Source organism: Narcine bancroftii, chromosome 1 (genome assembly GCF_036971445.1).
Source record: "Narcine bancroftii isolate sNarBan1 chromosome 1, sNarBan1.hap1, whole genome shotgun sequence".
Taxonomy (NCBI): Eukaryota; Metazoa; Chordata; class Chondrichthyes; order Torpediniformes; family Narcinidae; genus Narcine; species Narcine bancroftii.
The window spans coordinates 130,577,737-130,592,990 of record NC_091469.1 but is presented as its reverse complement, the minus strand read 5'-3'; the positions used below and the strand labels follow the sequence as shown (position 1 = coordinate 130,592,990).

Below are 15,254 nucleotides of genomic sequence, written 5' to 3'. Positions count from 1 at the left end.
CTCGTGACGTAACGTGACGCGACGTGCCAGCCATGGCGGCGGAGGCCAACATACCACGTGGGCGGGGGGGGCGGAGGAAAGAGCCGCCTGGAGGAACTTTCTCAGGGTTTGTTTTTAAACCGGCCAGGCCATTAATATTGTGGATGTCTTTGTGCTGCTGCTAAGCTTCCATAGGAACAAAAAAAAAAGAGCTGGACTTGGCCATCATGCCCCTGCCTCGACGTCCATGGCAGATTTGGCTGTGGACTCAGCTCCACTTGGTGTATTGTTCCTCATAACCTTTAATTCCCCAATCATACAAAAATCAGTCTGTATCTTTCAATGAGGCTGCATCTACATCAATTAATTTATCGGGCAGAGCATTCCACTACCGTCTGGGAGAAGTACATCTCTGTCTCAATCTGCCCTGAATCTTGGGTTACATTCCCCAGTTCCCATCTTAACCTTCCTGTTTCCATCTTTTCTGTTCCTTTTATGATTGTCTACACTCTGTGAGAACAGGCCTGAAGCGTCAGCAATATATTTTTGTCTCCTGTTTATGCTGAATGACAGAATAGCGTCTGCAGACACACCAGCAGTACGAGTATAAGACAGCTTTAATAAACTAATATGTACACTAAGAGGTCTGTCTCTCTGCAAGACGAACCTGGAAGGCTTGACTGTAGCTCTTGTGAGAGATGGGAAAATTGACCTAAAATTATGAACATGGAAGAAACTAAAGTTCATCAGTAAAATGGCTGAAACCAGTTCAAACAGGATAAGCTTGGGGCTTAGGATGCAGGAAAGCAGAGTCAGCACGATTAACATAAGAATCTTCTAGCCTTTGTGACAAGACCATAGGACTAAGATAAGGAATGGTAAGGTACAATAGAATGTAGGAAGTGAGGTAGTCTGGATCAGATAAGGGTCTCCTAGCCCTGGACAGAAGTACCAAGTCATACATTTCTAATTAGCTAACCATACACAGATTTATACATATGAAATTAGCCAACCCTAGATAGAATGAGTCAACTCTGCATATCAAGAGACTATAGCCCAGAGAATCAGGAAGGTGTGAATAAGGACAATGACATGATGGGGCACCCACAGGATACCCCCTGGTCCTCCAAGTGTACTGAAACTGCACGTAGGCAGGAAGAATTACCTATGCCAAACCCATCCAGGGGGCAGAAGAATGTAAGGGGGAGGGCATTCTGATACTGAAATTGACTGTATAAAAGTTGGGTGAGCCCCAGTATGTGTGTGTATTCCCAGGGTAAGGGGAAGCACCCAACTTTGCATTGTTGTAGTAATAAATGTTCTTTGTTCTCAATTTTTGTCTCGAGCAATTTCTTTAAAGGTACTTTAATTCCTAACAAATGGGGGCTCGTCCGGGATCACACTCCCTCCACTGACAGAGTGCCCCGACGACGAGAGTAGGTACACCCCGGCTGATTCAGCTGGACTCACGGGCGACGGGTGGCTGGTCAGTGGAAGAAGCGAGTGATATCCGAGAAGAGGCATTGAGAACAAACGGCGGAAGGACGCGCGCTAGAGCAGTACTGCCAGAACTTGGTAAGAGTATTTTACTTGTTCCTAAGCATGGGAATAGCGGGCAGTAGAGATGAGAGTCCTGACACAGGACGTGACCACCAGATAGCTACGTACAGCCCGCTTGGGTTGATGTTATCTGAGTGGGGCACAGGAAAGACCCGCGGTAAAGACAAACTGACGATGGTCAGGTATTGTTGTAATGAATGGGTAAGATACCCGGTTAAAGGGAGCTCCGTGTACTGGCCAAAATTCGGATCCGAGGATGAATGGATGTGTGAAGCTTTGAACTTATGGCTCTATCAAAACCAGCCAGACAATGTTGAGAGCAGGGAATATGCAGCCTGCTGGCTCAAGGGATCCATTGAACAGCTGGTTTTGAATGAGAAAGAATTCAGGAATAAGAGAGAGGAGGAACCTCTTGTCCCTGAACCACAGGGTTGGGATGTGTTACATTCCCTCCCTCCACCCTATGTTCCTCCTATGCCAACTCCTATCTTTCCTCCCCCTCCTATTGCCTACCCTTCTGCACCTCCCCCTCCTCCTCCCATACCACTAGAGAAGAGAGAGGAGAACCGGAGTGGTATGGTGACTCGCTCACAAAGCGCTCGATTACCACCCCCGTTAACAGTAGAGGTAGAGCATTGTTACTCCGAACAGCGTGAGACCCCTCAGGAAGAAGTGGCAGAACCCTGCGATGTATTCCTCAGGGAACAGGAAAACAAATCAAAGAAACCAGAAATTAGCTGGATGCGACCCCTACGGGAGGTTCCCGTAGGAGAAGGTCTTGGGTTCGTAAATGTGCCCCTGACCAGCACTGAAGTACGTAATTTTAAGAAAGAATTAATCTCCCTGATAGAAGATCCCCAGGGATGTGCCGAACAGTTAGACCAATTTTTGGGACCAAATTTGTATACTTGGGAGGAATTAACAGCCATTTTTAAAACCTTGTTTACCTTAGATGAGCGGGGAATGATCCGACAGGCAGGCATTAAAGCATGGGATAAGGAACACCAAGGGGGACACGAGGCGATCCCTGGAGAAGCCAAATTCCCTCTCACAAAACCTAATTGGGACAAAAATACCAGTGCTGGCCGCACACTGATGGAGGAGTATAGGATAAATTTGATCAGAGGAATCAAGGATTCTGTCCCCAAAGGACAGAACTTTAAAAAAGCCTTTGAGGTTCCCCAAGGTCCTGAGGAGACCCCCTCTGCATTTCTCAATCGACTGCGCACGGCAATTCAACAATACGGGGGTCTCGACATAGAATCCCCAGCAGGGGAACAATTGGTTCTAACGGGTTTCGTTACCAACTCAGCCCCAGACATCCGAAGAAAGTTACAAAAGACAGAAAATTGGCATGAGCAAGGAATTACTCAGTTACTACAGATTGCTCAGAGAGCATTTGTACAGAGGGCAGAGGATAAACAAAAAGGGAAAGCTAAAATTCTATTACAGACAGTTAAAGGAATAGTAGCTGACCACCACCAAAAAGAGGGGAGCCAAGGGTGGGGAGGTGGAGACCCCAGCAGATGGAGGAGTAGAGGAGGATTCCGGGGACGACGTATGCCCCCTAGAAATTTTGGGAAAGATTGGGAAACGGGACCCCTCATTTGTTTTCATTGTAAAAAGGAAGGGCACTTTAAAAAGGAATGCCCACTGCGAGCAATGGACACACGTTCCTATGCCTTGATGGAAGCTGATCACGAATAGGGGGGTCACGGTTCTCAATTAATACATACCGTGGGGCTGCAAGGAGAACCGTTAGTTAATTTATGCATAGGACCTCACAGGGATAAGATGACATTTCTGGTCGATTCTGGAGCTGCCCGATCTAGCGTTCTATACCAACCGAAGGGGGTGAAAATAGAAGGGACAGTCACAGTTTCTGGGGTAGGAGGTCGAGACTTTCCAGTCCCAGTATTGCGAGAAGTCAGTATTCAAATGGGAGATAAGATCATAATTGAGGATCTTCTATTACTTCCCCAAGCCGGAGTATGCTTGCTAGGGAGGGATCTACAGGACCAATTGGCTATCGGTACTCGACCTCTACAATCAGGCATTGGATTTCAATTCTATGTTTTAAACGAAGAAGATCGCAAACTAATAAATCCAAGAGTATGGGCAGGGAAGGGAAATAGAGGAATCCTTGATATTCCTCCGCTACAAGTCACGCTAAAAGATCCTCAACGAATTGTTAGACAGAAACAGTACCCAATTCCGATGGCTGGCTGGAAAGGCTTACAGCCCGTAATTGACCAGTTGATTCAAGACGGTATACTCGAACCCTGTATGTCTCCCTTTAATACCCCGATTTTACCTGTTCAAAAGCCAGACGGCACTTACCGCCTAGTACAGGACATGAGGGAGCTTAACAAATTCATTCTTGCCCGTCACCCGGTTGTACCCAACCCGTATACCATCATGAGTAAAATTGACCCCCATAATCAATGGTTTAGTGTCATTGATTTAAAGGATGCATTCTGGACTTGTCCATTGGCCACAGAAAGCAGAGACATGTTTGCCTTTGAATGGGAGAACCCCTTTACTGGCCGTAAAAACCAATACCGGTGGACAGTCCTTCCCCAAGGCTTTACCGAATCGCCCAATTTATTTGGTCAAGTCTTAGAGCGGGTATTAGATGAAGCTCCTAAGATAGAAAATTGCCAACTCATACAGTATGTGGATGACTTGCTAATTACTGCAAGAACACAGGAATTAGCTAAAGATTTTACAGTGGCACTTTTAAACTTTCTGGAGAAGAAAGGTCTGAGAGTCAGTGAGTCTAATTACAATTTGTGCAAACTGAGGTCAAATACTTAGGTCATCTAGTTAGTCAAGGAACCAGGAAAATTAGCCCAGAAAGAATAACTGGTATTATACAGATCCCCCCTCCCAAAAATACTCAAGAACTCAGGAAATTCCTTGGGTTAGTGGGATTCTGTAGAATATGGATAGAGAATTATTCGATTCTGGTCAAATTTCTTTATGATAAGATTTCCAGTATAAGACCCGAAACCCTTGACTGGACGGATGAAGAGATTGAAAAATTCAACTTTGTTAAACGATGCCCCAGTTTTAGCATTGCCAGATCTAAACAAAACCTTTGATTTGTACACTAATACCAAAGCTGGAACAGCCACCGGCGTGCTCACACAGAGCAAGGCTGGCTATAGACAACCAGTGGCTTTCCTGTCAAAGCTTTTAGACCCCGTTTGTCGCGGCTGGCCAGAATGTATACAAGCCGTCGCAGCCACTGCAATTTTGGTGGAGGAAGGACGAAAGATTACTTTCGGTGCCCCTATGACAGTGCATACCCCTCATACAGTCCGCAATATTCTATTACAGCGGGCTGGAAGGTGGCTCACGGATTCGAGAATCCTAAAATACGAAACGATATTAATGGACAGCAATGATTTGACCTTAATTACAACCAAAACTCTCAACCCAGCAGCCTTCCTCATCTCCCCAGCTAATGACCAGCCTTTGGACAGTTTAGAACATTCGTGCTCAGAGGTTATCGACTTACAAACAAAAATTAGGGAAGACCTAACCGATGTCCCTTTAACTGAAGGGGAAAAACTGTTTATTGATGGTTCTTCACGTTGTATTGCAGGTACCCGCTATAGCGGGTATAGCGTAGTGGACGGTAAACAGGAACTTGTGATCGAAGCTGGTCGCCTCGCCGGCCATTGGTCAGCACAATCCTGTGAGTTATATGCCCTCTGTAGAGCACTCCACGAACTAGAAAACAAGGTAGGAACGATCTACACTGATTCTAAATATGCTTTTGGGGTAGTCCATACCTTCGGTAAGATATGGAAGGAAAGAGGGATGATAACTGGCAAAGGACAAAAGTTAGCTCACGAACAGTTAATCACCCAATCCCTGGAGGCTTTAGCACTCCCGTCCGATATTGCCATTGTACATGTGCGTGGACATCAGACTGGTAACAGTCCTGAAGCTAGAGGAAACAGGCAGGCTGATGCAGCTGCCAAACAGGCGGCATTAGCAGAAAAGATTCATTTATACCAGCTACTACCCACGCCAATAGAGATTAAAAAGAATCCCATCTTTACACGGGAAGAAGAGGTTGCAATGAGAGATCAGGGATTTTGCTAGACTGCCGACGGGTTGTGGTGGACAGTAGACGGACGGCAAGTTATTAACAAAGCCATAGCCCGCCAAATCATAGATCAGTTACATCAACAAACACATTGGGGAACCCAGTCCCTTATAGATGCTTTTACACGTTCCCTTCACTGCCTTGGCATATACAATATTACTAAATCTGCTACTCGATCTTGTCCCATTTGTCAAAGGGTTAATAAGAAATCGATGCGCCAAGTAATACCTGGCGGTCGCGACATTGCCGTTCGCCCGTTCCAGCGCATACAAATAGACTTTACTGAACTTCCTAAGATTGGCATTTACAAATTTCTCCTTGTCATGGTTGATCATTTCACAAGATGGGTTGAAGCTTTTCCTACCCCGAATGATCGTGCCAACACTGTCATCCGAATACTTATTGAATGTGTCATTCCACGATACGGTATGATGCAGACCATTGATTCAGATAGAGGTACGCATTTCACCTCTAAGATTCTACAGGGTGTCTGCAGGAGCTTAGGAATAGAATGGCAACTACATACCCCATGGCATCCCCAAAGTTCGGGGCGAGTCGAACGTATGAATCAAACATTGAAACTCCAACTCACTCGACTTCATGAAGAGACTGGTCTGTCCTGGATTAAATCATTGCCGTTAGCGCTGATTAGAATTCGGACAGCACCTCGTAAAGACCTCGCAGTCTCACCGTATGAGATGATGTTTGGACTCCCATTTATGGGATATCACACTGATTCTCCCATTCCTGAAGCTAATGACCAATACATTTCTAAATTTTTACGAGGACTTTCTACTTCCATCCAAGATTTAAAGCAAAAAGGACTCTTAGCCCAAACACCACCCTTAGACTTTCCTATACATTCTATTAAACCTGGTGATTGGGTTTATGTAAAAGCATGGCAAGAAGATCAACTAAAACCTGCCTGGGATGGTCCCTTCTGTGTACTTTTAATTACAGACACCGCAGTAAGAACAAGAGAGAAAGGCTGGACCCACATTCAAAGGGTTAAACCAGCTTCTGAACCACAACACCACGACACACAGATTCAAACCCCAACCTGGCGTGCAGTTCCTCATCCATCAGACCTGAAACTTACACTGTGCCGTGACAAAGTGCCGTAATGTTACTTGTTTTTTTTGATTATTCAGTTATTGTTGTATTTTATTGCAGTTTTCAATGAGCTTTACATTTATTGTGGTTTTATTCAGTTCTTATTGTATTTTAATGCTGTTTTCAATGAGCTTTACATTTATTGTGGTTTATTCAGTTCTTATTGTATTTTAATGCTGTTTTCAATGAGCTTTACATTTATTGTGGTTTATTCAGTTCTTATTGTATTTTAATGCTGTTTTCAATGAGCTTTACATTTATTGTGGTTAATTCAGTTCTTGTTGTCTTTTATTGCTGTTTTTAATGAGCTTTACATTTATTGTTCATTCTTGTTTACTAATTTTTTTGGAATATTGTTCGTTAATGTTTTAAGCCCCCCTGGAATAGGGGCAGCAGAGGTTACAATTCAGCTCCTTTAGAATGTAGACAGGGCATAGATTTAATGTATAGTCATAATGGGATATAAGGGATCCCAATACGGACCAGGGGAACTAAACAGCTTTAGTGGAGTACATCTCATTTGTATCATAGCCTACACAGGTATTAGAGACAAGAGTTTTGAGGCGATAGCACAAAGGACATGGTGGGACAAAGACAGACAGAATGGTAGTCAGGATTGTACATGTAGCAGAGAGAGAGAGAGATGATACATATGCTAATGTTAGCAGACAAGCTGCAACACACAGTTAAATCACAAGAAACAATCCCCCCCCAGCTTGGTCACTTTTCATCACCCCATGAAAGGGAGCACCAGTTACCAACAATGTGAGCTGCTTGACACTTTAATATCAGGCTCCAGACAGCCTTCGGAGATCGGTGGCCCTAGGGTTCGGGGCTGAAGAGGACATCAGATACGAGCCACAATTCAACGGAACCGCCTGACTACTGCTACTCGTTCGCTGCTGAAGGCAGCGCTTCTCATAGACTGCTACTCGTTCGCTGCTGAAGGCAGCGCTTCTCATAGACTGCTACTCGTTCGCTGCTGAAGGCAGCGCTTCTCATAGACTGCTACTCGTTCGCTGCTGAAGGCAGCGCTTCTCATAGACTGCTACTCGTTCGCTGCTGAAGGCAGCGCTTCTCATAGACTGCTACTCGTTCGCTGCTGAAGGCAGCGCTTCTCATAGACTGCTACTCGTTCGCTGCTGAAGGCAGCGTCTCTCACAGACTTCGTCGGGACAACACTTACAAAAGTCGTGTGCTTCAAAGACACTGCTTCAATATTTCAACGTATGGGATGGACTAGACTCTTTACTGAGAACTGGAGCCTGATACTCGAAACCCTAATAAGCAGCTGGACTCGCTACTCTGACCTTCATGGTGCTCCCCTACCTAAAGACTTTACACAGACATTACAATTCGGTTATTGACCAGCTGGGTAAAGCTACACCTTACACTTGAAAGATCAGTGTTACTGATCTAAAAGAAAAGTGAGGAAAGGGGGGGGTGGATCAGTCACACTGACACTAGTAACCAAAGATCAGTAACACTGATCATGGTGAAAGATCAGTATTACTGATCTAAAAGAAAAGTGAGGATTGTGAGAGATGGGAAAATTGACCTAAAATTATGAACATGGAAGAAACTAAAGTTCATCAGTAAAATGGCTGAAACCAGTTCAAACAGGATAAGCTTGGGGCTTAGGATGCAGGAAAGCAGAGTCAGCACGATTAACATAAGAATCTTCTAGCCTTTGTGACAAGACCATAGGACTAAGATAAGGAATGGTAAGGTACAATAGAATGTAGGAAGTGAGGTAGTCTGGATCAGATAAGGGTCTCCTAGCCCTGGACAGAAGTACCAAGTCATACATTTCTAATTAGCTAACCATACACAGATTTATACATATGAAATTAGCCAACCCTAGATAGAATGAGTCAACTCTGCATATCAAGAGACTGTAGCCCAGAGAATCAGGAAGGTGTGAATAAGGACAATGACATGATGGGGCACCCACAGGATACCCCCTGGTCCTCCAAGTGTACTGAAACTGCACGTAGGCAGGAAGAATTACCTATGCCAAACCCATCCAGGGGGCAGAAGAATGTAAGGGGGAGGGCATTCTGATACTGAAATTGACTGTATAAAAGTTGGGTGAGCCCCAGTATGTGTGTGTATTCCCAGGGTAAGGGGAAGCACCCAACTTTGCATTGTTGTAGTAATAAATGTTCTTTGTTCTCAATTTTTGTCTCGAGCAATTTCTTTAAAGGTACTTTAATTCCTAACACTCTGGACTGGTCAGATGTAATTACATATCACCACACCAAGATCACCCTTCAACCTTGCTCTGCCTTTCAACTTGCAGTGAACTGGAATTCACTCTATGGATAAATTAGACGACCGGCCCCTCCTCTTGGCTCCACCCTCATGGTCCCACCTTACCTTAATTGTAAGCTAATAGAAGCGTGTTTGTGCTCCACACAAGTCACCGAGTTCCATCAATCACATTACAATTTTATTAGCTTACTTTTGGAAATGGGGTGGAAGCCCTATTGAACCCAGACATGCTCCAGGTTGACCCTTTGTCCCAAGAGGCAGCCACACAAGTCTTGCACTCCGGCAGCCTCCGGAGATCACCCCCCCCCCCTCAGTCGGTCCCATGGGATGCGCAATCATCAGGGACTGCGCGACATACAAGATGGCCATCGAAGGCCTTAAGGCCCACTACATGAAGCCTCAGAATGACGTGCTGACGAGACACCGACTCTATGTTGGCAGCAACCGGGTGAATTGCTAGACGACTATGTTTTGGAACTATGGAAACTGAGGAGAAAGTGCCACTACAAAGTGGTCTCAGCCCGGGTGAGAGAAGAAGAGCAAGACCTGGATACACTTGTGGCAGGAGTGAGATCAAGGTACATGAGGCAACAACTGCTTTGGTTGGGGAAGGACCCTCGATCTGGCAAAATCTCTTGGAACAGGCCCAACTGTGAGCAGACTACCTCTCTAATGAAAGCAATGCCTTCTCGGAAGACCAAGCCTGCAGAGCGCAGCTGTCCCTGGGACCGACTACCACGGCCACACGCAACCAGAAGTGCTACTTCTGTGGACAAGCCAAACACCCCTGTGCCAGATGCCCCGCAAAGAATTCTGCATGTTCAGGATGTGGTAAGAGGGGACACTGGGGTGAAAGTCTGTTAGGCCCAGGGAAACCCCCGGAAGGCGACCGGGTGTGCAACCCCTGAACCATTGTATTCACTGTGTTCAAGCCCAGAAGTGTGGGTCCCTGCCTCTCCGTGCTGCTTACCACTGCCATCTTGCTGCGCTTCGTGGCAAGAAATGCAACCAAAGTGAAGCATCGAGGAAATTCGGAAATGAAGCCACAGCGGGAATGACAGCCATCTTGCCTCTCCTTGAGGTCAACGCCATCTTCCTGGCCTTGGATCAAGATGACATCGACAGGGAGAGCAATGCAGCTTCTAGAACGCTGGCATCAGTCGTCCTCGCAGGAAAAACCCCATCATCCGAACAACTCGACGATGGAGGTGAAGGTAAACGGTCATCTGACAGATTGCGTAATAGCTACTGGCTCAACAGAGCTTTATTAACTGCAACCCAATGGACTACTGTATTTATCTAGTGTCACAATTGTATTCAGCGACTATTCTGGGGTATTGTATAGTACACTTAACTGTAAATAGGGAGGAATTTTGTAAGTTCTAATTGTATGTATTGGAGGATTTGTGTGCTTCTGTGTTGCTGGGCCGAGACTTCCTGTATCACCTTAAAAGCATGACCATGGAGTACTCAGGCCCACTCCCCCCAATCACGGTGCAGAACGGAAGGTCCCAAAAGCCAGACACTACATGCGGTCCTTTCACACTGAATATCAAACACCCCCCCCCCCCTCCTTGTTTCAGAACCAAACCCCTGACTGTAAGCCGATAGCCACAAAGAGCAGACGATACAATGCAGGGGACGGAGAATTTATTCGAGCCAAAACACAGCGGCTGCTTAAAGAAAAAAAATCATTGAACCTAGCAACAGTCCGTGGAGAGCCCAGGTGGTAGTCATGAGAGGAGGAGAAAAATCCAGGCTAGTGATTGACTAGCCAAACTATTAATCACTTCACACTCCTGAATGCATACCTCCTCTCCTGAATCTCGGACATGGTGAATAAATTACACAGTACTGGTTCTATTCGGCCATTAGCCTGAAAGCTGCACATCACCAGCTGTTTTGAGGCAGTTGGACAGCTTTATCAGTTCCTGAGAGCCTTGGTCTTCCAGAGGCAGTGGATGAAATGGTAGATAAGTATGAGTTAAGGGCTACCTTCCCCTATCTCAATAACATCACCATTTGCAGACACAATCTGGAGGACCATGATGCCAATCTTCAAAAGTTTCTCCACATAGCCAAATCCCTGAACCTCATGTACAATATCAGTAAGTGTGTGTTCAGGACTAAATGCCTAGCTATGTGGTGGAGAATGGCATTATTGGCCCAGACTTCAAGCATATCCATGAAAGCTTTAAGGAGGTGCTTGGTCTTCTTATACCAGTGGATACCTTATTACGCTGACAAGATCTGCCCCCTTTTAAAATCACCTCCTTTCCATTATCAGCCAAAGCCTAGGTGGCTTTAAGTTACGTCAGGAGCTATATCGCTAAGGCCATCATGCACATGGTGATAAAATGCAGCATTCCAGGTGGAGAGCAATGCCTCTGACATAGCTCTGGCCACAATCATCAACAAGGCAGGCAGGCCGGTAGCTTTTTTTTCCCGTACCTTACAAGGCCACAAACTCCAAAACCCTTCAGTGGAGAAAGAGACTCAAGCCATTGTGGAGGCACTACCAGCAGGAAATTTACACTGATCAGCGATCTGTAGTATCATGTTCAATAACACAAAAAGGGATAAAATAAAGAATGACAAGATCGCAAGGGGAAGGATTGAACTCTTCACCTATAAACTCAATGAACGTTCAGATGCCCTGTCCCGAGGACACTGTGCTACTGCAGACACCAGCCAGTTGTGGTCAATTCACAATGAGCTCTGCCACCCAGGCATCACCTGCATGGCCCACTTAGTCAAGGCACACAACCTGCACTTCTCTATTGAAGACATCAGGGAAATGACTAGGTCATGCCAGGTCTGCGCTGATTGCAAACAGCACTTCAACCAGCCTGACAAAGCACACCTGATTAAAGCTTCCTGCCCCTTCAAATGACTCGGCATCAATTTCAAGTGGCCCCTTCCTTCCACCAACAGAAACATGTACTTTCTTAACATTATTGATGAGTACTCGCGTTTTCTGTTCGCCATTCCCTACTCAGACACCATCACCGCAGTCATCAGACCTCTGCACTCTATTTTCACAATATTCAGGTATCCCAGCGATATTCATGGTGACCAGGGCTCATCATTTATGAGTGAAGAGATACACCGATACCTGTTCTTAAGAGGCATCACCTCAAGCAGGATGACCAGCTACAACCCCCAGGGGAATGGACAAATTGAAAAAGAGAATGCAACAGTTTGGAAAGCTGTGAAATTAGCTCTCTGGTCTAAAGAGCTTCTAGACTCACACTGGCAAGAGGTTCAGCCAACCATGCTCCACTCCATAAGATAGTTTCCCTGCACTGCAACCAATGTGACGCCTCACGAACTAATGCTTCCATTCTCAAGGAAATCCACGTCAGGGATCACTCTTCCAGCATGGCTAATGAGATCAGGACCAGTCCTGCCAAAAAAGCACATGAGGAGAAGCAAAATGGACCCTCTGGTGGAGAGTGCACATATTGCATATAAACCCGATGTATGCCTATGTGGCATACTTGGATGGCAGAGAGGACACTGTCTTGATCAGAGACCTGGAACCTCCAAATACCCTGTGCAAGGTTCTGAATGACATGGTTCTGAATACGCAACCATCGGATCCCGAGTTCCCCTTTGAGTCCCAGTATCCAAGACCCACAGGAGGCACAGGAAGTTATGGAAGAGCAAAGTCCACCAGTTCTAAGGTGCTCAACCAGAATAACCAGGCCCCTGACAGACTCAACTTGTAAATAATTGTAAAAAGCTTGTTTTGCTGAACATGGTCTCCGCTTTCACCTGCAGGTTCTCTTCTGAAGGAAGGGATGAATGTAGTGAACTGGAATTCACTGTCTGTGGGTAGATTAGACGACTGACCCCTCTTCTTGGCTCCATCCCCATCGGTCCCGATATAAACCCTGTTCTCCCACCTTGCGTCTAATTTACCTGAAGATCATTGTAGATACCGACCGTTAATTGTAAGCTAATAAAAGCATGTTTGTGTTCCACACAAGTCTCAAAGTACTATCAATCACGTTACACAACTAAATTCTGGTTTATATTCTATCTCCACAGTATTTTCCAGCACTTTCCCCCATATGGCTTGATTTGTTTTACATCCAGAAAACTATTCATCACTGGTGAATGCATCCAATGACTGAACTCCAAGAAATCCCAAAGTTTCACCACAAACACAGTCAAAACATTTCTCCTCAGTCTTGAATGGCCTATACCCTATAAGCTTTTTTTTTGACCATGGGACAACAGGATCTTGATCAACTAAAAAGGTGGCTAAGGGAATGGCAGTTGGGTTTAACATTCAAAATGATCTATTTGGAGTAGTTAACCAAGGTAGGACATACACAGTGAATAAGAACATATGGCATAGGATAAAAAATAAGCTGTTGAGCCCATCGAGTCTGCCCCATCATTCAATCATGAGCTGATCCATTTTCCCCCTCAGCACCACTGCCTAACCTTCTCCCCATAACTTTTGATGCCTTAGCTAATCAAGAATATATTAATCACTATCTTAAATACACCCAATGACTGCCTCTACAGATTTACCATCCTATAATCTTGTTGTATGAGGCCCTTTAGGTAGGAGCAATCACAATATGATCAAATTCTCACTTGACATGGAGAGTGAAGAAATTAAAACTGAGACTAAGGTCCTGAATTTAAATAAAGGGAATTATGATGGTTTGAGACAGGAGTTGAGTAAGACTGATTGGGTGGTGTTTATGGGGGGGGTTGACGGTGGATAGACAATGGAAAGCATTCACAGATCTAATAGAAGAATTGCAGAAATTGTTTATACCGGTTTGGCATAAAAATAAACCAAAAAAGGTGACTCAACCGTGGATAACAAGGGAAATTAGAGACAGCATTAGGTCCAAAGAGAGAGCATTTCAATTGGCCAAAAAAAGTACCAAATCCGAAGACTGGGAACAGTTCAAGTTGCAGCAAAGGAGGACAAAGGGATTAATCAAGAGAGCAAAAATAAATTACGAAAGTAAGCTTGTGGTAAATATAAAAACCGACTGCAAAAGCTTTTATAAATATGTCAAGAGGGAAAGATTGGTGAAATCCAGAGTAGGTCCCTTGCAGTCTGAATCAGGGGAATATATAATGGGGAATAAGGAAATGGCAGACCAATTAAATTCTTACTTTAGTTCTGTTTTCACAAGAGAGGATACAAATAACCTCCCAAGGATGTTGGGAAACATAAAGACTAATGCAAGGGAGGAGCTGAAAGAAATCAGTATCTCTAAGGACATGGTCTTGGGGAAATTGAAGGGATTGAAGGCAGATAAATCCCAAGGGCCTGATAATCTACATCCTAGGGTACTCAAGGAAGTGGCCATTCAGATAGCAGATGCTTTAAGAATTATTTTCCAGAACTCGATAGACTCAGGATCAGTACCCATGGATTGGATGGTAGCTAATGTTACCCCACTATTTAAAAAGGGGGGTAGAGAAAAAGCGGGGGAATTATAGGCCAGTGAGGCTTACATCAGTAGTGGGCAAAATGATGGAATCCATTATTAAGGACGTAATAGTGGAGCATATGACTAGCAGAGAAGGGATCGGACAGAGTCAACATGGATTTACAAAAGGTAAATCGTGCTTGACAAATCTATTGGAATTCTTTGAGATGGTGACAGGTAAAATAGATGGGGGAGAGCCAGTGGTTGTGGTGTACCGGACTTCCAAAAGGCCTTCGATAAGGTCCCGCATAAACGACTGGCATGCAAAATCAAGGCTCATGGGATTGGGGGCAAGGTATTGATGTGGATTGAGAACTGGCTGGCAGATAGAAGACAGAGAGTTGGCATAAACGGCTCATTTTCTGAGCGGCAGGTCGTGACCAGTGAGGTGCTACAGGGATCTGTACTGGGACCCCAGCTGTTCACAATTTACATTAATGATTTAGATGAGGGGATTGGATGTAATATCTCCAAATTTGCAGATGACACTAAGCTAGGAGGGATTGTGTGCACTGAGGAGGGGCTCAGGAAGCTCCAGTGTGATTTGGATAAATTGGGGGACTGGGCAGCTACATGGCAAATGCATTACAAGGTGGATAAATGTGAGGTTATCCACTTTGGTAATACAAACCGGAGGGCAGATTACTATTTGAAGGGCAATAGATTGGGAGATGGGGAAGTGCAGAGAGACCTAGGGGTACTTGTGCACCAGTTACTGAAGGCGAGCATGCAGGTACAGC

At 45.1% G+C, this 15,254-nt stretch overlaps 1 protein-coding gene across 1 annotated transcript; it reads left to right on the top strand.

The window, feature by feature from the left end:
* The first annotated feature begins 4,566 nt into the window (after positions 1-4,566).
* Positions 4,567-6,745, top strand: LOC138751421 (uncharacterized). Its single transcript, XM_069913696.1, has 2 exons — positions 4,567-5,289; positions 6,620-6,745. Exons 1-2 carry the CDS (start codon positions 4,567-4,569, stop codon positions 6,629-6,631), a joined length of 735 nt encoding a protein of 244 aa, XP_069769797.1. The 3' UTR covers positions 6,632-6,745.
* Positions 6,746-15,254: the final 8,509 nt, after the last annotated feature.